Source organism: Trichosurus vulpecula, chromosome 2 (genome assembly GCF_011100635.1).
Source record: "Trichosurus vulpecula isolate mTriVul1 chromosome 2, mTriVul1.pri, whole genome shotgun sequence".
NCBI classification, from domain to species: Eukaryota; Metazoa; Chordata; class Mammalia; order Diprotodontia; family Phalangeridae; genus Trichosurus; species Trichosurus vulpecula.
The window spans coordinates 294,444,480-294,466,510 of NC_050574.1; the positions used below are offsets into that span (position 1 = coordinate 294,444,480).

The 22,031-nt window shown below is 39.0% G+C and overlaps 1 protein-coding gene and 1 long non-coding RNA gene across 2 annotated transcripts in view; one reads left to right on the top strand and one right to left on the bottom strand.

Moving 5' to 3' along the window:
• Positions 1-1,888: 1,888 nt before the first annotated feature.
• On the bottom strand, positions 1,889-6,660 carry LOC118837396. Its single transcript, XR_005009555.1, has 3 exons — positions 6,600-6,660; positions 3,851-3,933; positions 1,889-1,974 (listed from the first exon to the last, which is right to left on the bottom strand). It is a non-coding gene; the product is annotated as an uncharacterized LOC118837396 (long non-coding RNA).
• Positions 6,661-13,471: 6,811 nt separating this feature from the next.
• ACTR3 (actin related protein 3) overlaps positions 13,472-22,031 on the top strand; it is a 68,394-nt gene continuing 59,834 nt past the window's right edge. Inside the window, exon 1 of the mRNA XM_036744226.1 lies at positions 13,472-13,953. Coding sequence (XP_036600121.1) covers positions 13,910-13,953 — 44 coding nt within the window. The 5' untranslated portion in view covers positions 13,472-13,909. The remainder of the gene's footprint in view (positions 13,954-22,031) is intronic.

A 22,031-nucleotide genomic window follows, 5' to 3' on the forward strand; every position in this document is an offset into this window, starting at 1 on the left:
AGTATAAAGTGGAAAGTGCATTTGGCAATAATCTGGTTCATTTAATCCATGTAGACAACCAAATTATTCTTTTTGGTTGATATTTTATTTTGTTTTCTGTCTACAAAAAGGATATTGACTAGGCAATTACTAAATTACCACTTGGAACAATGTAGATACCTTCCTAAGTATTTTGATGTTTTCTGTTTATTTCCAATTGTTGTATCTTTATAATTTTTTTCTTTAATTTATTTAATTTTAGTTTTCAAGATTCACTTCCATAAGCTCTTGAGTTTAAATTTTCTCTGCCTCTCTCCCTTTTCCCTCCCCAAGACAGCATGCGATCTGATAAAGGCTCTACACATACATTCTTATTAAACATATTTTCACATTAGTCATGTTGTAAAGAAGAATTAGAATGAATGGGAGAAACCATGAGAAAGAAAAAACAAAACAAAAAAAAAAAGAGAGTAAATAGTATGCTTTGATCTGCATTCAGACTCCATAGATCTTTCTCTGGAGGTGGATAGCATTTTCCATCATGAGTCTTTTGGAGTTGTCTTAGATCCTTGCATTGCTGAGAAGAGCTAAGTCTATCAAAGTTAGTCATTACACAACGCGGCTGTTACTGTGTACGGTGTTCTGTTGTTTCTGATCTTTTCACTCCACATCAGTTCATGTCTTTCCAGATTTTTCTGAAGTCTACCTACTCATAATTTTTTATAGCCCAATAGTATTCCATTACATTCATATACTACAACTTGTTCAGCCATTCCCCAATTGATGGGCATCCCCTCAATTTCCAATTCTTGGCCACCACAAAAAAGAGCTGCTAGAAATATTTTTGTACATGTGGGTCCTTTTCTCAGTTTTATGATCTCTTTGGGATATAACCCTAGAAGTGGTATTGCTGGGCCCAAGGGCTATGCACATTTTTATAGCCCTTTGGACATAGTTCCAAATTGCTCTCCAGAATGGCTGGATCAGTTCACAACTCCACCAACAATGTATCAGTGTTCCAATTTTCCCACATCTTCTCCAGCATCTATCATTTTCCTGTTTTGTCATGTTAGCCAATCTGACAGGTGTGATGTGGTACCTAAGGGTTGTTTTGATTTGCATTTCTCTAATCAATAGAGATTTAGAGCATTTTTTCATATGACTATAGATAGCTTTAATTTCTTCCTCTGCAAACTGCCTGTTCAACTATTTATGGAAGGTGAGGAAGAGAGAAGGGTTAAGATGACTCTTAGGTTCTGAACCTTGAAGCCTGTGAGGATGGTGGTGCCCTCAAAAGAAACAGGGAAATTTAGAGGGGCAGGTTTAGTGGGGGAAGATGGGCTCTATTTTGCATTCAATTTGAGATGTCAACAGAACATCTACTTGGAGGTGTCCCGCATGCTTATCTTTCACATTCACATTGTAGCAAGTGCTTTCTGTCCTATTCTCTCAGAGGAAGGCTGGCTACATCCACTCCCCTGAGAGTTCTAGGGATACCTTGGAGAAGTTGGGTCTTTTCTTCTCTAATTCTTCTCTAATCCTTGAGCCCCCATTCTAGGTTTGCTTCCCCATCCTACCTTCCCACAGTGTTAGATGCCGCTGATTACAACTCCAATGCTATTTAGCCAATTAACATCAACTAGCTTTTACAAAAGGATCAATGACTTCAAAGACACAGCAAGAACAGAAGTATAAATTCTTCCTTCACACAGACAAATGCACATACACACAAATTTGGGGATCCCAATTCTCATTCTCTATAGAGAGTGGATTCAGACTTACTTTAGTTTCTACATTGGTCCCACCAAGTTCATGTTCAAATTAAACACTGTTGCTAGATGAGTCTTTGTCTCGAAGGTTGCTCCTTATTCTTCAGAGCACAGAAGCCAGACAGACTGCAAATTCCTGGCACAGATTCCACCTCTGGATCTGTTCATGGCTTCCTGCAAGACCTTCCGAAGCTCATAAAGTCATAGTCATCTCTTCTTTCTTTACCTAGAACAAAAGAAAACATGCCAAGACAAAACAAACAAACAAAAGCAAAACCCCCTGAAAACCAAAAGAACTCAAGGTCTGTGTTCATGGGCCCCATGTTGGCCTCAGATGGGGAGGGTCAAAGGCCTCTCTTCTCATAGCATTATCTCTCTCTTCTCTCACTTCTGTCAGCCAAGAAGAAGTCACACAAAGAAAAATTGTTGAGACTGGTGCTACACAAGTAAGCCAAAGAAGTTCTTATTTACCAAAAGTCAGCAGATCAGAATTAGTTACAGAACACCTGAGGATGCCCCAAATCTCTCCATTACAATCATCATGACTCTCCCAGAAGCAGGCTGCCCAGGCTGGACCAACAGCACTTGCTCATGCTCAATGGGACTGGGCTCCATGGCCAGTCCTCTGTTACATACAAGTTAAATGCTCCTTAACTTTTCTTCATAGATCCCATTTTCTTTTTTTATGTGAAAACTGTCATATTTTATTTTTTTCCAATTAGATTTTTTCTTTTTTTCTCTCCTTTTTTTTTTTGGAGGGGGGAAGGCAAAGTAATTGGGGTTAAAGTGACTTGCCCAAGGTCACACAGCTAGTAAGTGTCAAGTGTCTGAGGCCAGATTTGAACTCAGGTCTTCCTGATTCCAGGGCGGGCGCTTCATTCACTGCGTCACCTAGCTGCCTCCAATTGCATGTTAAAACAATCTTTAACATTTGTGTGTTTTTTTTTTTAATTTTTGAGTTCTAAATTCTTTCTTTCCTCCTGTCCTCCTCTTCCTCCTCCTTGTGAAGGCAAGCAGTTTGATACAGATCATATATGTGTAGTTATACAAAACATATTACATACTAACCACGTTGTGAAAGAAAACACAAACCAAAAACAAAAAAAATAAAGAAAATTCTAAAGAGTATGCTTCAATCCACACTCAGACTCCATCAATTCTTTCTCTGAAGGTGGACAGCTTTTTTCACCTTAAGTCTTTCAGAATTTCTTAGATCACCATATTGCTGGGGATAGCTAAGTCATTGACAGTTGATCATGGTACAATATTGCTGTTACTGTGTACAACATTGCTCTGGTTCTGCTCACTTCACTTTGCATCAGTTCCTGTAAGTCTTTCCAGGTTTTTCTGAAAGCATCCCGCTCACATAAACCCTATTTTCAAGTTGTTTCATCATTCTAATGACTTACTCTCTTCCCAGCTTTCTCAAAATGTACACAGAATTTAAACAAAGGGAATAAGAAAATGTGTGTCAAAATTATTAAACTGATGAAAGAAATAAGGATTAGAATAAGGACCTTTGAGTAGATGACCTTAAAGCTTCCTCTAGTTCTATTATCCTATAATATTAAGGATGTATGGAAAAAGCCGGCTATTTAAATGCAACAATGTCAAAAATTTAGAGTACTGCCTTGTAAAAAAAAATCAACATGTGGAAATCAAAAATTAAAAATATATAATTATCTAAGGGATGGTTGTTTCAAATTTTAAAAGTTACTCAACTTAAACAAATATTCATTAGGTAGTCTTCCTAGGTTGTGCATGCTCTCAGCAAATTAAAAGTATATTTTGATTTACACGAATTCTACACAAATCATACAGTTTCTCTAGGACACATCCATTTTATCAAGTGATCAAAGATAAGTGTGCTTTCCCTATGCTATATTGAGGACTAGGCTCTATAATGACACCATTATAATTAATGGACTGAATAATTTTTAGCATTTAATATAATTTCTCTGATAGGAGTAGGTCAAGTTCAGAAGCAATGTGGACGGAATGGATTCAAAAATAATCAAAAAGCTACTGTAATTATATACTGACTGCTTCTTGTCATTAGTGCCTTTTCCAGTTCTGGGTAGATTGAATCATTAAGTACTTACTTTAATGCATCGTGTGGAAAAGGTCCAAAGGCTTAGTTTGTCTTGGTGCTAGTATGAGTCTATGGACTGATGATATGGAACAGCTAAGGAGGAAAAAAAAAAAAGAGAGTTCATCAATCATTTCTTGTAAATCCAGCAAAATTTTCCAGTGCATGTCTTTGTTATCTGAGCATACTGTATTCTATTGGTAATAACTGTTTTATATTAAAATTCCTCTGTGCAGGGAAATTATACTTTGCTTTATTAGTTTACAAGCTGATAGAAATGCAAACAGCCTGGGCCATGATTTTATCAGTGTGGCAGGATTTGCTCTTTTTTTTCTTCACAAGTATTGTGTGTCTACTAAATGAGGTTTTACCTTTTGTGATATAAATTAAATGGCACAAATTGAATTTTAAAATTCTTTAAAAAAAAAAGCATTGAGATTAGATTTGGATGCCATACAAGGACTAAACCCCCCTAAGGAGAAGCTCCATTTTAGGGAGGGAATAAAATAATTTCCTCTAAGCTTAAAAAAGAAAACCAGTATTTATTATATTAGCATCATTAGCTTCCCCCATGATTTGGCAACTTGTTCTAGAAATGGAAGAACAACTGTCGCAGGCTGTCAGTTTGCAAGAGGATGAAAATAGAAGATGTGTCAGAAAAACTGCAACCACAATCCACAAAGGCAGTTTCCCTTCCCCCACTCCATGCTAAACTACAACTGACTTCAAGTTATTAGATTGATACAAACGATTTTCATATTTTTCAGACATGTGGCCCAACTTGGGTAGAGAGGTCAAGGAAGGAAATAGGCAAGGTGCAAACACAGGATTTGTTCTTGATTCAACTCACAGAATATTAGAGTTGAAATGACTCTTTGAGATAATCTATTCCAATTCCCTTGTTTTATAGATAAGGAATCTGAGCCCCACCGAAGAAAAGGGGTTGGTCCAAGGTCACTTAGACAATAAATTGGCAAACTCAGGGCTTCTGAATCTTTTGATTCAAGTTCAATATGTCTTCCATGAACATTAAACTTCTCCATTTCTCAAACTGGTGATCAGTTTTTTAAAAACTGGAGCTTTGGAAAAACCAGTGGTGTAAGAAATACAGCAATTTGGTTCCTGGTTGGAAAGAGGGCAAAGGTCATCAGCACTACCAGTTCCACCCTGCCCTTTTTCACCTTGCTCAGAAATTGATTTGCATAGAAACTGATGTCTTTGCCAGGGTTGGGAAAGAACCTCCTCATTCTGGCCCCACCCAGCTCCCTTTTTGCTAAGTGGCATCTCTGGTATGATTTGAAAGGAACATCAACTGCTGACCCAGAGATGCCATAGTTAAAAGGAATTTTGGACCATGACCCAGATAAGGATTTAGAATGAGAGACTTTTCTGTACTGCAACTGGAGAAAGGGAATTAATTGAAAGGATGAACTTAAAATACCTGAAGGTTTCTCTGCCTCAGGGCTTCTTAAACTTTTTCCATTTGAGATCCCTTCCTGACTTCTCAAACCATAGGTTTTTTAATGGTAGCTTGTCGGCCTAGCGAGACTAAGTAGAGTCTGCTTTCAACTGGCTAAGAAGAGAGCCGCACGACTATAAAGAGCTAAGAGACCATGTCCCCATTCTCCATGAAGACGGTCATAACAGCTACAGTGGAACAGTGAGAACAGAGAGGCTAAGGACCCCCATTTTGTGGAGAAAGCAGTTGGTCTGATAATATCATCAAAAGACAGAAGGACGTCTGCTTTATTGGAATCCTGCTGTGGAGGAACATGTTGCCCACGCATGCCCCCTTCATGAATGTTCTCTGGCCATATGTGTTCCCTTGTTTCCTCTCCCCCACTGGTGGTATAACTTGTTGGAGAGTGTACTGTACCCACTGTTTATGAGGAAAAAAAAAACTTCCTTAATACTTATTTTGTTGTGCTATTTCTTTTGAAGGAATGTGTTCTCTGGTTGGCTTAGTAAAAATAAACATTTGTGGGGAAATTTTTCAGTCATGATTTTTAGTGGACACTGCCCCACATAGTATCTCAAACTTGGGATAACTTTCTGGGAATCTATGTGTGAAGGGTTTGCTAGAGACTATGACTTAATTTTTTTTTTTAAAGAAAGAAAAGAACTTGGTCTCACAAAAGATTCAAATCAGTAGACTTGTTTGAATTGTACTAGGTAAATGATGATGATGAAGAAGGAGGAGGAGAAAATTTGTTGGTTGAGAGTAGGCTGGAAATTTAAAAATGGTTCAGTGTTTTTAATGACCCCCAAATTTTCTCTGAAACAAAGGCCAATCATTTTAATACATTTTTTCCGGCAGGTAGGTGGAACAGTGGAAAGAACACTGGGCCTAATTACTCTGGGAAACTCAATCAACATCTGTCTGCCTCAGTTTCTTTAACTGGAGATGGCAATAGAATCTATTTCACAGGGTTGCTGTGGGGTTCAGGGAGATAATGTGTGTAAAGTTCTTAGTACAGTGCCTAGCACATAGCAGGTACTTAATAAAAAAAAGCATGTTCTCTTCCCTTCTCCTTCTGGTGATACTACATATCTGTGAATGATGGAATGGAGAATTAAAGTTACAGGCCACCAAAATGCAGGGAAAAGACATATAATTGGTGTGAATAATCTGTCTATTGCTAATGAAGAATTGTGCACCAAAGCCAACTCAGAGACATAAAAAAGATGTAGGACCAGAAGAAAAGATAGGCTGGTCATGTAGAGAGAGTGAGGGATAGACTGTTTACATGTTCCATTGATACCTAAGTAATGTCCAGTAATCTCAGCCTTGTTGAGGAAGGTTCCCAGCATGTTTAAAGGACTCCCTGTGGAAGATCTATGGGAAGACATGCACAAGAGTCACAGGATGAGAAAGCATCAGTAGGTTGTAATTGACCTCCCTGGAGTAGTATATACATCTACTAAGTGGTATCAAATTAGGATGTCAAAAATAAAAAATGTTCCTTATTCTTTCTTTTTTACAAAAAAGAAAAAAAAAAGAAAGAAACCCAGTCAACAGTGCTTGAAACATTTTTTTTAACCATAAACAGCTTTATTAGATTAGTAAGTGTATAGTGATTGAAGAAGCATGTAGCATAGACTACACCTTTCATTCAGTCCCTGGATGTAGCTCCTTCCAAGGAAGAAATACATTTTAGACTGGAGTCCATTTCTCAGCTACAGCATGGTATTATAAGAGAAAAAGAACCCAGACCTCAGTAACCTATGATAGTCTTCCTGTCTCCCAGAGAAATTAGAGTTGCACAGTTAACTCGCCACCAATCGTCTACACCAAATTTTTAAAGTACTGTGGAATCTTCACTGATTCTTGTGGTGACCTCTACATGAGTAAGTGGAAAAACTGAAGGCCAACTTTAGGGTCTCAGGAACTCCTCTGCTAGATTTGGAATTCTGTTCTATGGTCTACTCCAAAACCTCCAGCACTGAATTGGGAGGGAAGGAGAGAGGGAAACAAACATTCATGCCTATTATGTACAAAGCACTATGTTAGTCATATTATAAATAATCATTTCATTTGATCTTTACAACAACCCTGAGAGGTAGTTACTATTATCACCCTTATTTTACTGTTGAGGAAACTGAGGCAAACAAATGTTAAGTGACTTGACTTGGCACTGCATTTGACTCAGATCTTCCTGACTTACAACTCAGCACTCCATTCACTGCACAACCTGGGCATAGCTAGCACCAAAAATGTGCTGGAGCCAAATCTAACAGGCTTGTTTGCATAAATTTTCTTTCTACTTCCCTCCTTTGTCCTACCACCTCCACTCCCCAACTGAAACTGGTTGTTAAACATTTACTAGCTTACATCTGTATTGTTCTAATAATCTACAAACGTTGCTTGTGTTCAGCAGGAGTTCAGTAGAAGGCTCAGGGAATGAAGGAATCATTGTACTGGAGACCTGGATGACCTTCAAGCTAACAAAAACTGGCATTTCTATAGTGTTTTAAGGTTTGAAAAGTGCTTTACATCCATTATCTCATTTGAGCCTCACAACACCCCTGGCTACTACCCAAAGGGTACCTCCTGGCTGTAACAAATTTAATTTTGACAATAATGGGGTCATAGATGCCACTTAGTCACCACTGTGTCTAAGTGTCTATCTTTTGCTTGTTGCCTTGTCTTGCTTGGCCTCTGTTTAATCATCCTGGCCAGTTGATTTTACTGTATTTTAAAAAATTCTGAAGTTAAACAAAAAAATTTTGATGTACATAACAGAACAAACACAAAAAAGGATTTTATGTGAAACCATTAATCTCTATTTCACTATGTTTTATAAACAATGAAACCCTACACATTACTTTCAAAACTGCCCTGCTTGACTCTGCTTCTTTCTGAACTTCTTTCTGTTCTCTCCCTTCCCCCTACTAAAATATGTGAGAAAAGAAACACATTGCAATAATAATTTTAAAAAAGCACAGTCAAAAAAATTAATCCATGCAGTGGTCAGGTTTAAAAATGTATGCCTTTTTCCGCAGCTTTAGTTTACCATCTCTCTATGTCAGGAGGTGGATTATGTTTCATCATAGGTCTTCTAGAGAGGTGATTGGTCTTGTATTGATTAGATTTCTTAAGTCTTTAAGTTTTTATTTTCCAATCATACATTTTTCTTTCCTTCTCACACCTCCTTTACCCACTGAGAAGGCAAGCAATATGACAGCAATTATACATGTGAAATCATACAAAGCATATTTCCATATTAGCCATATTGTTAAAAAAGCAAGAAAAATAAAATGAGAAAATTATACTTTGCACTCAGAGCTCATCATTTCTCTATCTGGAGGTGGATGATATTTTTTTTATCATGAGTCCTTTGGAATTGTCTTGGATCACTGAATTGATCATAGGAGGCGAATCTTCCAAAGTTGATCATCATTACAATATTGCTATTACCAAGCATAATGATCTCCTAGTTCATCTCCCTTCACTTTGCATCAGTTTATATAGGTCTTGTCATCTTTTTTGAAACCTTCTCCCTCCAACCCCTGGTAATTTCTTATAGCACAATAGTACTTCATCACAATCATATGCCACAATTTGTTCAGCCATTCCCCAACTGATGAGCACCCCCTTGATTTCCAATTCTTTGCCACCTCAAAAAGAGCTGCTATAAATATTTTTGTATATATAGGTCCTTTTCCTTTTTCTTTTTTCTCTTTGGGGTACAGATCTGGTAGTAGTATTGCTTAGTCAAAGGTGATGCACAGTTTTATTGCCCTTCGGATGTAGTTCTAAATTATTCTCCAGAATGGTTGGACCAGTTCAAAACTGTGCCAACAGTGTATTAGTGTACCTATTTTCCCTATTCCCCCCTCCCCTCAGCATTTTTCACTTCTGATTGGTTTGAGGTGGGACCTCAGAGTTGTTTTAATTTGCATTTCTCTAATCAATAGTGACTTAGACCATTTTGTCATATGACTAGCGTTGCTTTCTTCTTCTGAAAGCTGCCTGTTCATATTCTTTGACCATTTATCAGTTGGGAAATGGCTCTTATTTTTATAACTTTGACTCCCTTCTCTATATACTTGAGAAATGAGGCCCTTATTAGAGAAACTTGCTGTAAAATTTTTTTGATATTATTTCATTGTCTATGGTACCTTCTAGCAAAGTGTAGTTTCTTTGATTATCTCTTTTAATTAAGTTTATTTTTGCTTTTGTCTAAGATCATGATTGCTACCCTGGCCTTTTTTAGTTTAGCTGAAATATTTTCTTCTCCAGCCCTTCATTTTAACTCTGTGTGTTTTTCTGTTTCAAGCGGGTCTTTTGTAAACAACATATATTTGGATTCTAATTTCTAATCCATTCTGCTTTTGGGTTCTTTTTTATGGATGAGCTCATTCAATTTACATTCACAGTTATGATTACTGTATATTTCCTTTTATCCCATTTTCTTGTTTCTTTTTCTTCTCTGTTTTTATCCTGTCCCTTCTCAGAAGTCTGTTTTGCTTCTGATCACTGACTTCCTTAATCTGCCTTCCTTTTATCATCCCCTTTTCTCTTATCGCCTTCCCTTCCTATTTTTTTTTTGGGTAAGATAAATTTCTTTTCATAACTGAAAGTATATTCTTAACAGGATTTTTGCTCAGACAGTCTCTAACCTGAGAATGGTTGGCCACACAAAGTAGGCCTAGAGACTCGAGTGCCAGTGATCAAATAGTTTAATCAATTTCAGAGTGAGGCATGCTCTCTAAGCTGAAGAAAAAGCCAGAGTCATATGCTTAAATTGCAGGTGGGGAAGAAAAGGCTAAGGCCAGGGTTTGAGTGATTTCCCACGGGAATCCCACAAATGCTACAATACAACAATTCTAGAGTTAAGTCTTTGGGGATTGTGACCATCTTCCCTAGGGCACAGATCTAGAGTTCTGTGATCAGAATAGGTTCTACAATTCTTGATTTGCTTCACTTAAGGTACATGGTCACAAAAATGGCAGTGATTGTAAGAGCTGTCAAAGGTTTGATTGATCATTTTAAGCTACATTGTTAATCTAACTCGCAAGTTAAAAAAGGAAATTCTGAAAATCAAATCTGTTAGCATATTCATTACATGTGTCATGTAGATTATTATGCAAATCATAATTCTACATTTTTCACACTTAATTTTTATAATATTTTTACATTCACTTTTGATTTGTGTGTGGTTGTTATTTCCATTTACATTGTATACATACGGTTTTCTTGACAATGTCTACTTCACTCTGTTATCAGTTCACGTAGATCTTTCCATGCTTCTCTATATTCATTACATACATAATTTCATCAGTAAGCAGCAACACATGTGAAAGAAATGGTTATTAATAACTAATTATGGGGGAATTCTAGGCTTTTTCCCTGTTCGAAGCCCAGACTTTGAAGGACATTACTGACCTCTGCCAAAAATTTACCCCACCTAGACCATCTTATTTAGGTGAATTCCTGCCCACTGTGTTGTACTTAGGTTTGAGTGGAGATAAATTCTTTGATTAAATTAGCCAAGGCTGGGGTGATTTCAAAATAAATGGCATGATCAAAGTCACATCCCCCAACTCCTCATTACAACAGGTCCACCTCTTATTATAATACATATTCTCTCTCATTGCTTGTTAACCAATCAGGGTCAATTGCCATCCTCGGGAACACCCACTCTTCCAAGGGCACATAAGCATTAAGTAGGTTCCATGAAGAGTCTTTATCATTTTAGGGTGTCACTGACCTCTTTTAATAATAATATGCTAACATTATTAATAAAATGGTTAAATACCCAGAAACTATGTCTCTCGAACCTTTTAAACATCACAAATGGAGATAGCAGAGGAGAGCTCAGTAATATACACTTAGCTTTGCCACCTTGAGTGAGATCAGTAGGAGTACCTGAGTAAAATGGAGTGGACACTTATCCTACCATAAGGTTTGATTTTAAGTGTGAAAGCCTAGAAATAGACACATTGCTACTTTCCTACGGGAGTCGATGGAGGGAGGTCTTGAGTTCCTGGGTTCTTACCTTTCTTGCCAAAAATGAAGGCTACTTTGTGGTCAGAATGATCTTATGGGCTAGGAAGAGATAAGATTGCTTGGGTCAATAATTTTTGCCCATTTTACACTCCTATGTAACTAGACTGATGTAATGGAAATGCCTCTGAACATATACACATATTTTATACTGGGTTTTGGTCTGGCAACCATACGGTCAATAGGAGGCTCTTTGATTAGATGTATAGACAGAACTGAGTTTACCTTCAAAAATCCTAATCATCTTTAGCTTCACCTAATTCTCTTCAGCTGCATTTTGATGGTCTGAGTCCTTCACTGATAGGATCTGGAAAATGACAACAACCTGGAGTGAAATTTCATTCTGCCACTGATTAAGATCTGGGAAGGCAAGGCCAACGGTTTATAAAATGGTTCTAAATAAGGATGCTAGATTTATTTCCTTTCATTTTCATTATATTTAACAAACTATGTAATTACAGCATGTTAAGCATCTGAGTCCTATTATTTTGAGTAACTAATAACCTGTCAAATCAGAGTCCAGTTACAGGGTGGGAGCTGTGTACAATCACAGATTTCATTCAGGCCCTTCTCACCTCATTCCAGAAATACTGCAATAGTACCTTATTTGGTCTCTCTGCCTCCTCTTTCCACTCCATCCTTTCTCTATATAGATGCTAAATAAAATTTCTGTATAAGTGGGAGTCTATGTCATTCTCCTACTCAATAAACTCCAGTGGCTCATTACTGTCTCCAGAATCAGGGATAAATTTCTGTTTGGCATTTAAAACTGTTCACAACCTTGCAACAACCTATCTTTTCCAGCCTTACTACACGTAATTCCTTTTGTCCAAGCAAGAGGGACTTAATAAACGCTTGACACTTCCCTCAACCCCCAACACTACAATCTAAGCAAACTGGCCTTCTTACTTTGTTTTCCTCTTGGGGAAGAAGACAATACGTCTCCTGTCTCTCTGCCTTGGCACAGCCCAGGAATACACTCTTCCTCGCTTCCTCTCTCAGAAATCTTAAGTTTCCTTCAAGTCTCAGCTCAAGCCCTACCTTATACTTGAAGCCTTGCCAGCACACCAATTCCTGGTGGTTTTTTTTTTCTTCCATGTTACCTTGTGTCAATTTTTTGTATTCTAAACTCCTCTAAGACAAGCTATTTTGTCTTTGTATCCAGGACTCCTAGCATCCTATTGGGTACATGGGAGACAATAAAACGCTTGCTTAATCTTTACTTCTCCCCGCCCCCCCCCCCCCTTTGCACTTCTCTTCCTCTCCCCTTTCTCTATATGTTCGAAATTTATCTTTGTCATGGTCGTCGTCATCATCATCAAAAAGCCTTAAGCGCCCAATTTTGTGAGGTGGTGCTGTCCAGCCTTGCGTACCCGATCTGGCCAGACCCTGACCTCTAGGGCGCTATTTTAAAGAACAGACCACAGTAATTCAGACTAATTTAAAAAGGGGTTCTTAACTGGGGGGGGGAGGTCTGTGAACTTAAATTTTTTTAATAACTATTTCAATATAATTGATGTCCTTAGTACTCCTATTATTTTATGCATTTAAAAACATTAGTCTGAGAAGGGATCCATAGACTTCACTAGACCAAGGGGAGGGGGTCTATAAGAAAAGGTTAAGAACCTACGAATAACAATAAAACACTTAAAATATACAGTTTAAGCCACATTTTGACTCATCCATTTCTCATCCAGTCTCTTTCTATTCTTTTTCCCAACGTGAAAAAGTAGCATCTTAAGTCATGGAAGGCACGTGCTGCTGATTTTCTATCAGATACTTTTTCCTTTGAACTCCAGAGAAAACCTACGCCTCTCTCTTCCCCTCCCCCCTCCCTTGCCTTTTTAAGACTCTGAGCCACCCCTGGTCGCTGGAAGCGCAGCCTCGCACCAGGAAGCTCTAGCAACCTACAGAACTGATCATTGAGGAGGAGTAAGAAAAGGAGGCGGCTCATCACGTTTGTAAGGACCTCTGCTGACTTCCCAGCTCCGCCTTCCCTGGAAAACCCGGCGTTGGATTAGCCGAAGCGAGCTCGGACCGGAGCCAGGAACCTGGGTGGGGAAGCTGCCACCGCCTCCGCCGGGCGCGCGCATGCTCCTTGGCCTCCCCGCCTGCTGGGTGGGAGGAAGCTGTGGCAGCGTTCTCCGCTGGGCCGGGCCGGGCTTGGGCGTCAGCGCCGGCGGCCATCTTGGCTTCTCCGAGAAAGGAATTGAGAGGGGAGAAGTTGTAGAGGGGGAGGGCCGGAGTGGGGCGGGGAGAGAGAGCGAGGAGAGCGGGGAGGCGGCCGCGGCGGGCTGGGCGGGGACTGCCGGCCTGACTGACTGGCTGGGTTGCGGAAGTGGAAGCCGCTGGCCGAGGCTGCTGCTCCCTCCCTGCCCGCCCGCCCGCCCGCCCGCCGCTGCCGCTGCTTCAGCTTCCTCTCTGCTTCCCGGGAGCGCGAGGCCGGCCCGGCTGTGGATGGTTAGATAGCCCCCGCCGCCAGCCCCCCGTCCTCCCCGCATCCAGCACGGACCCGACGGCGGCGGCGGCGGCGGCTGCAGCGAGAGGAGGAGGAGGCGGAAGATGGCGGGACGGCTGCCGGCCTGTGTGGTGGACTGTGGCACCGGGTGAGCGGCGAGGACGGGCCCCATCGGGGACCGAGCAGAGCCCACGGGGGTGCGGGGGGGAGCTCCGGCTGAGAGGGAAAATGGCGGGGCGAGGGTGTGAGAGAGAGAGAGACAGAGAGGGTGTGGGGGAAGAGATGAATGGCGTGGGGAGTCGCCACCACCGCCGCCGGTCGGGGTGTCAGTCACCGGCTCTGCTGGGTTCAGGAGGGGTGGGGCCCTGGAGAGAGGGACCCTCCCTCGGCTCCCTCCGACCTCGCCCTTTTCGGACCTGGCCCAGTGTGGGGGGAGATGGGGGGGCGAGCACTCTTCTGGGGTTCAGAGTCGGGGGTGGTACAGTGGAAAGGTTCTGTGAGGACCCCCCCCATCCCCTGAGCCTGCCCCTCCCCCACCCCCTTCTGTCTCGAAGACCTGGGGACCCCCTTGCTTCTCAAAGGTTGGGGGGAGGGTCTTCTCTCGGATCAGAAGCCCACACCCATTTCTCTCTGGCTCCCATCCTCCCTCCGGTATCTGCGGGGAGAGCTTGTGAGAGGCGGGGTGGGGACCGGAGGAAGAGGACTAGACAGAGGGGAGGGGGGAAAAAGGCAAGCCCACGTTGTGGGTTTTGCAAGGTTGCTCTGACAAGACTCATGCCCAGGGTGTGGGTTGGGGAAAGGGAGGAATGCACTTCCTTCATGGGAATTGAGAGCAGTGTTTAAGGAAAAAAAGAATCAAAACTCGCTTACTAAAGCTATGAACATCTTTTCCCCCCTCCCCGCCCCCCAACTTAGTCTGCTGTAGTGTCTCCATTCCCTTTTACATATTTTGCAAGGGAACCAAGTCACATTTTAATTTAGAGTGAAAGATGTCATGTGTTACTTCTCTTGTCTCAAAGAAAAAAGTCCCTCAATGAGCAAGCGCGCAACAACTTCCTTAGTTTTGTCAAAGCCTCTTCCTGCTTTAAATCTTTTGTATCCTTATAAGGTAGTTTTCGATTTCAAACCTGAACAATTCTACTAGATTTTTTTTTTAATTAAGCAAGTTTAGATACATGGTAGGGTGAGTTGTAGGTGTTGGGCATTTTTATGAATTAAAATAAAATGCATCTGTGTCCTAGAAAAAGTAACAGAAAACATTTTATTAAGTAATTGTAGTCTCTGTTGCAATATTTTTTTTTAAAAGAGAAGCTGTCTAGGTGTTTGTACAATAAATGTGGTAAACTTGCAAGCATTTCATTTACTAAAATTTGAAATAAAGAAAACTTGGCCAGTATAATACACTTTAAAAAGTGTATTAAGAACACCTTATATGTTAAACATTTTTTAGTTTTAGTAAGTTGTGGTATCTCAAAGAAAAATTAAACTTTTTTTTTGCTATACTTGTTTATATAATGCTTCATGGTTTTTAAAGCCTTGTGCCTTCCCCCGGCCCTCCCCCCCCCCCCCCCCCCCCCCAGCAAGCCAGAGGATAGATGGTTCAAAGTATTTTTGTCCCTATTTTATGGAAGAGAAAACTGAGGCCCTGTGGTAAAGTGACTTGCCAAAGTTCACACACAGCAAAGTAAGTTTTGGAGCCTGTGGTGGGCTATTTTGGAGTTATGTATTCTTAGTGGAACTCCATTTATTTCCCATTAAACAGTATTTCTCATCTGTCTGACTTGATGGCATTGAATTCCCAAACATTCTCTTTAACTTTTGGTTCCCAATTTTTTTCTCTTTAGAATTTATTTTTGTTGCCAAGTGTTTATCACTTTCCTATATAAGGTACTACCTGTTACACTAACATAAGATTTCTTTACCGTGAAGTCCACAGTGACTGCTCTAATGACATTTTCAGATGTTACACTGTTGTTAGAAACAGCAGAATTGCTAATACAGGACTCTCCTTGGAGTGGGCACATTGGCAGTTCTGTATCTTTTTCTGATAAAATCTCTTTCAGAATGAAAAGTACTATTAATTTCTATAACATTTCATGTCATTGAAATAGCTATGACATTTTCAAGTTAGATATAATCTGTCTTTTTGTATTTTTGTTATTTTCTTTGTAATAATTTTTTTTGGTTATTTTATGAGGTATAATGATGCTGAAGAAGTTCAGTGTCCTCATATCACCCCATTTTCCAAAAGACAGCCTTGAATTTAACCAGTCTGCCCAGTAGAAGAGGTCAGTTTGTTTTGAATTACAAAATTATTTAATTAGCATTTAATTTTAAAGAAACTTGTCCATAGAAAACTCATTTATGAACCTGAGTAATTAGGACTAATTCATATTTATGAATTGTGAAATGCAAAATCAAGACTTCTGTCTTCACTGGATCATAGAATTTGAGTCTTGACAGGAATCGCAATGGCCATCTCATCCAATCCATAGATGAAAGGAATATCTATAACATAGCCAACAAGTGGCCATACCATTTCTCCTTGAAAACTTTCAGGGGAGGGGAAAGGGTATGGAGCAGGATGATCCATTGTTTCCAGACGCATCTCATGTAACTTTTGAACAGTTCTAGCACCTTCAATCACAGTGCTATTTTAAGTAATTTTTTGGCAGGGGTGGATTGAGGTACAACTCTGTATTTTCATCGTTTTTGGAACACCCAGTGTTGAAACTGTCTCCAACACAAATCTGCAACTCCTCTGAAACTTAGTTTTAGAGAATTCCCTTGGAGTATGGAGAAGCTGATACAGTAGAAAGAGCTGTGATTTCAGAAATGAATTTGAACTTGGGTTCAAATTCTATCAAAGAGCGGTGATTCACATCAGAAGTCCTGGGTTCAAATTCCACTTATGGTACTTACTGTCTGTTTGATTTCTAACAAGTCATTTAACCTCATAGAATTTGAGATCTGGGACTTAGAACAACTGTGTAGTCCAGATCATACACAGAAGGAATCCCCACATAGTTGACAGGTAGTGGATACTATGACCTCCTCTGTTAAATAGGGGGTTGGACAAAATGGCTTTTAAAGCCCTAAGGATTTCTTTCAGTCCTAGTTCTATGATCCTATGCCTGTCTACAGCTTCATAGGATGTGTCAAATCCTGGACTTGAATCCAAGTTTTCTGAATTCCAGGGCATATTTTCTAGCCCCTATGCCAGATATTATTCATATAAATATATTGTTTAAATGACAATGTGTCTATATATTATTACTGTTTAGTTAATATTTGACAACAAGAGAAAGTAGGTATTAGCTTAGTGGAACAAAATGTGGATGTGAGTGGAACAAAAATAGCCCTAGAATCTGCTTCAGGTGTCTGACATACCATTTGAGATTCATTTCTTTTGGGTCTTCTCCCCTTGTTATTTTCACATTTTAGTTTTCGTCTGAGGACAAGACCATGCTGAAATGCAACACAAAACAAGCATTTTGAAGAAGCTCTTTTTAAAGGAGTTGTCAGGGGCAAATTTTGTCCATTTTGTAATATTTTTGCTAGTTTTAGAGCCTTTTAAAAAATTAAATTTATCCCATTTAAGAGAAATAAAACATACTGAATCAAATCCAGCTTTCTGTTATGTTAGTTGGGCAATGCTTGAATCAAAAAAGAGGAAATGTTTTTAGAGACTGAAAAATGTTGCTTAGAATCGGCAAGATTTAGGAAAGTTGCTAATCTAACAGAGTACAGTGACCCTTCTTCCCACCACCCACTCCCTACCTTATTTTTTTTGAGACTAGATTTCTCTGTTTCTTCTAGGATGGAAGTGTAGGGGTTACTCACTGCCTTATCCCACTGTTGACCATCTTGGAAGCTTTTTCTGACCTGGGTGGGCTCATCCCTTCTTAGGCAGTCTGGAGGCCTCCCACTTCTGGGAGTTCACCATACTGGTCAGTCAACAAGCATTTATTAAACACACACGTGGCAGGCACTGTGCTGTGCTAAGTGCAGGGGATACAAAGAGAGGCAAATACATTTCCTGCCTTTTTTTAGGAACTTACATTCTAATGTAGAGATAATATGTAAATAACTATATATAGGTGCCAGACTTAGTATGGACCCCCAGACCATCCCTTTTGTCTCTACTGGGGCTTAGAACTCCAGAACTCAGGGGATCCACCAGCTTCTGATTCCCTAAATACCAGAGATTACTGACTTGTGCCAACAAGCCCAGCTCTTTATTCTTAACAATTAAAAATTGGGAACTTTAAGCAGAAGTAATTCTGACCTACATTAAGGAATAAGCAGCCAGGACTCACCAGTTAGTTTTATCAATTAGAGGGATCATTTTTTAAACCACCCAGAAAAAAAAGTTAGATGATAATTCATCTTAGATAATAGTAAAATTAAATTTCTGAACTTTTTCATTGTAGATTAAAATTAGAACATAAAAATATTCTGTATTCTGAGGCTAATTTTTTCAGTTACCCAAAGTTTAATTGATAAGAATTAAATTCTTAGAGCTATAGAACATTGTAAAGTTTTAAATTATTTCCTATACATATATTCAAGATTCTCCAACACTTAAAATAAGATTTTCTAATACTTTTGTTTTAGATATCAGTTTTAATTATTAAATTTTTCTTTTTCCTTTTGTCATGTCATTTTAAAAATTGTGTTAGTAAAAATCTTTTTTCCTTGGGACTTTATGTGGGACTCTTAATTGTTGGAATAGACAATTTTTTTATTTTTGCTGAACAGTTAAACTTTCCAGTTGTATTTAACATATGAGAATATGTACATATCTAGGTAGGGTAAAGCATTAAAGAAAAATTTGGAAAGGCTTTTTTTTTTCTCCCTTGGTTATATTGCCACAGTCTTGTTGCCTATTCTGTATTCATGAAGTATGGGGGATTCTGAAAAAAGAAACGCATGTTTGTCTCTCATAGTCACAATACAGATTACTAGTAAACATTACTAAATGTTTATTGAATGAATGGTCACATGCTCTTCTTCCATCCCAAAGGATTGAAGTATTTGTAGTCCCTTTTGTTGTCACCATTAAATGTATTTATTAGTACTTATCTGTACCTGTGTTATTTGTTGTAGCTGTTGGACCAGTTAGGATATAAGTAAGTTTAGAGTTTTGTCCCCTGCTATCTAGGAGCTTATATTCCCTTTCTAGTACATCATATTCTCTTTCATTCCTCCACCCTAGATGGAAAGGTTTATTTTAGATTGTGTATATGTTTATTAAATAAATATTACTACTTTACTCTGAAACCTACTTAAGGAACTTTTCTGCATAGAGTTCTCTATGTGTTATTTTAAAAATTTTTGGCAGTGATGACCATTAGACTGCAGCTGTACCATTTTACCACTTAGACTTTATCAAAATAAAAGTATTTTTAAGGGTTTGATACCTTAGTTTTTGGGACTTAAATTTGATTGGAGTAGTCTTTCCATGACATACTCTGTGAAATTGTAGAGTGTTTTTTGGGCCTTGATATTTTGGGTGTGTGAATCCTCAGAATATCTATTACTGTGACCTCCTGTTTAGCGTTTTTTTGGGTTTTGTTAATGAAAGAATGGAGTTTTGGGAAAGAATTTTAAATTGATAATCTTTAGAATTTAGTTATGTAAGTAAACTTGGTATTTGCAAATCATGCAAAAATGATGTGCTTGTACAGCTGGCAAAAATGGCATTAATTGTAAAGTTAAAATTGAATTGAGTCTGTGCTCTATGCTAAATACTGCTAATTGCTCTGAAGAGATAAAAAGCATCAAATAACACTTTCCCCATAAAATTACAATCCCAATGATAAGACAAGACTTAACACAATGTTTTGTGAGAAATTGTCTCTTGCTGAAATGTGTCCTACAGATAAGTATTATTGGGATTAGGAAGGGAGAAGTAGTGCTCTCATTTCGAGGACCAACTGACATGAAGAGTATATGTTGTTGGAAAGTTGTAAGGGATAAATTTGATAGCAGGGTTATTGAAGGCCATGGTTGCCAGGCTGAAGATCTGAGTTTTATCATGTGGGGTCTTCCTAAGAACTTGAGAGCAATTGACATTATAAGTGAGGTTTAAGGAAGATTAATATGGCATAAGGGTGCGGGATACATTGGATGGGATGGGAGGAAAGGTGAGTGAGTGGAGAGAGACTTAGATATTCACAGTATTTTGGAGAAATACTACAGGAGAAAGACCTAGTTAATATGGTAGCAGAGGAAGTAAGGAATAAATCAGGGAGAAATTTTAAAACTAAAAATAAACAATGCATGGTGATGGTTTGCATCTAATAAAAAGGATTTTGTGATTTTAGAACCTCCTTTTTGTATTTTTGGCAAATCAGGAAACTGAGGCCTGATAGAATTGCTAGGTACAATGAAGTAATTTGAGGCATAAATTATAAAGTTTGTGATCATACGTGAAAAAAGGCCCTGGATGAAAGTTTAGCTTTGCTGATAGCTTAATGATTTCCTCTCCAGTGCTAGTTGGGCCTGAATTTCCAAACCACCTACCAAAAGAAATACAAGGTCTAGGCATTGGGAGGACAAAAGGAGTGTTCTTTCCCTGTTGAATATAGAGTATTAGTAGCTGACTCAATATCTAGCAGACTAGAAATACAATGGACTCATTTAATTACAAGAATCTTTTATAATAAAAACAATTTTGGAAGTGGTTTGTGGAATCGTTATGAAAGAATTTCGGAATCTTTTTTTTGAAGGGAGAAGGCAGGGCATTTGGGGTTAAGTGACTTGCCCAAGGTCACACAGCTAGTAAGTGTGTCAAGTGTCTTAGGTTGGATTTGAACTCAAGTGCTTCTGACTGCAGGGCTGGTGCTGTACTCACTGCGCCACCTAGCTGCCCTGTTATGAAAAAATTTTACTTTCATTTCCTTGAAAGTCCAGAAGTGGCATTATTGATATAGACTGTAGTCAGAAGTATAGAGACAAGAATAAGTTCCTTAATAAAGTGATTAAATGTGAGGACCAGTGAGATTTTTTTTATTTGTTTTATTTTAAATTTAGTTCTTCCAGGCAACATGATTCAATAGACCTTCGTTTTCACTTGTTTACTTCTCCAGCAATGTAGATTGCAACTTACCCTAAATGATTTTTGTCTGTATCTTTCTTAAATGCTCATTAGATATTCTCTATTCACCCTAAATCTCTCCATTGCTTTTTGGGTCACCTCAGATTTTCTATAGAGACTGGTATTCCTCATTTGAAGTCATGTGTGTGTGTATGTATAAATACTGGGAAAATACTGGTCTTGAAAATGTGGATTTTGTATTGGGAAGCAGCTTGTCTCAAGTTTCTCCCCATTCCAAACCATCCTCTACTCAGCTGGTTTAGGTCTGATCATGTCATCTCTCTACTCAATGAACTCCAGTAACTCCCTATTACTCTAGCTTCAAATAAAAAGCCTCTCTTGGCATTTACAGCTCATTTTAAACTGACCCCTTCCTGGCTTTCCATTCTTCCTCTGTTTTTCTCTCCTTCAAGCCGTCTATAATCTAGTCACACTAGTCTACCCATATACTTTGCACATGATAGACCCTTCTCCTTGTACCTTTGCACAACTTGTCTTCCCTTGCCGGGAATTCTTCTTTCCTTCCATACTCCTCTTATCTTCCCTGGCTTCCTTCAAGTTCTAACTCAAATCCCATCTTCTGCAGGAGGCTTTTCTGGGTCCCTTCAGCTGCTGCTTCCTTCCCCTCTGGGATTTCTCACCATCTACTCGGTGTACATTTTGTATGTACTTGGCTATTTACTTGTTGTTTCTTGCTTTAGAGTGTGAGTTTCCCTTAAGGGAAAGGACTGTTTTTGCCTTTGTATCCTCAGTGCTTTGCATACTGCCTGGCACATAGTGAGTGATTTATAAATGCTTTTTGCTGGACTGATTTTCATCATTGAAAGCATTGTACAATTTTGCAAATGCATTTCAGCTTGCTTTTTTAATCTTCTATTTAATTATCCATTGGCTCATTCCTTGTCTTTCTACAGTGACTATCCAAGATGGATGTACTGATAGATTGACTTGCCGGATTGCTCATGCAGCTGAATGTCTGACAGTGAGCAGATCCTTCTCAGTCTCCTTTGCTGGATCTTTATTCAGATTATTTTCTCTAACTATAAGTATCCCACAGGGTTCTATCCAGGGCTCTTTTCTCTGCTGCCTCTATAACAGGGCTGTCCAACCTTAGGTTTTTATTG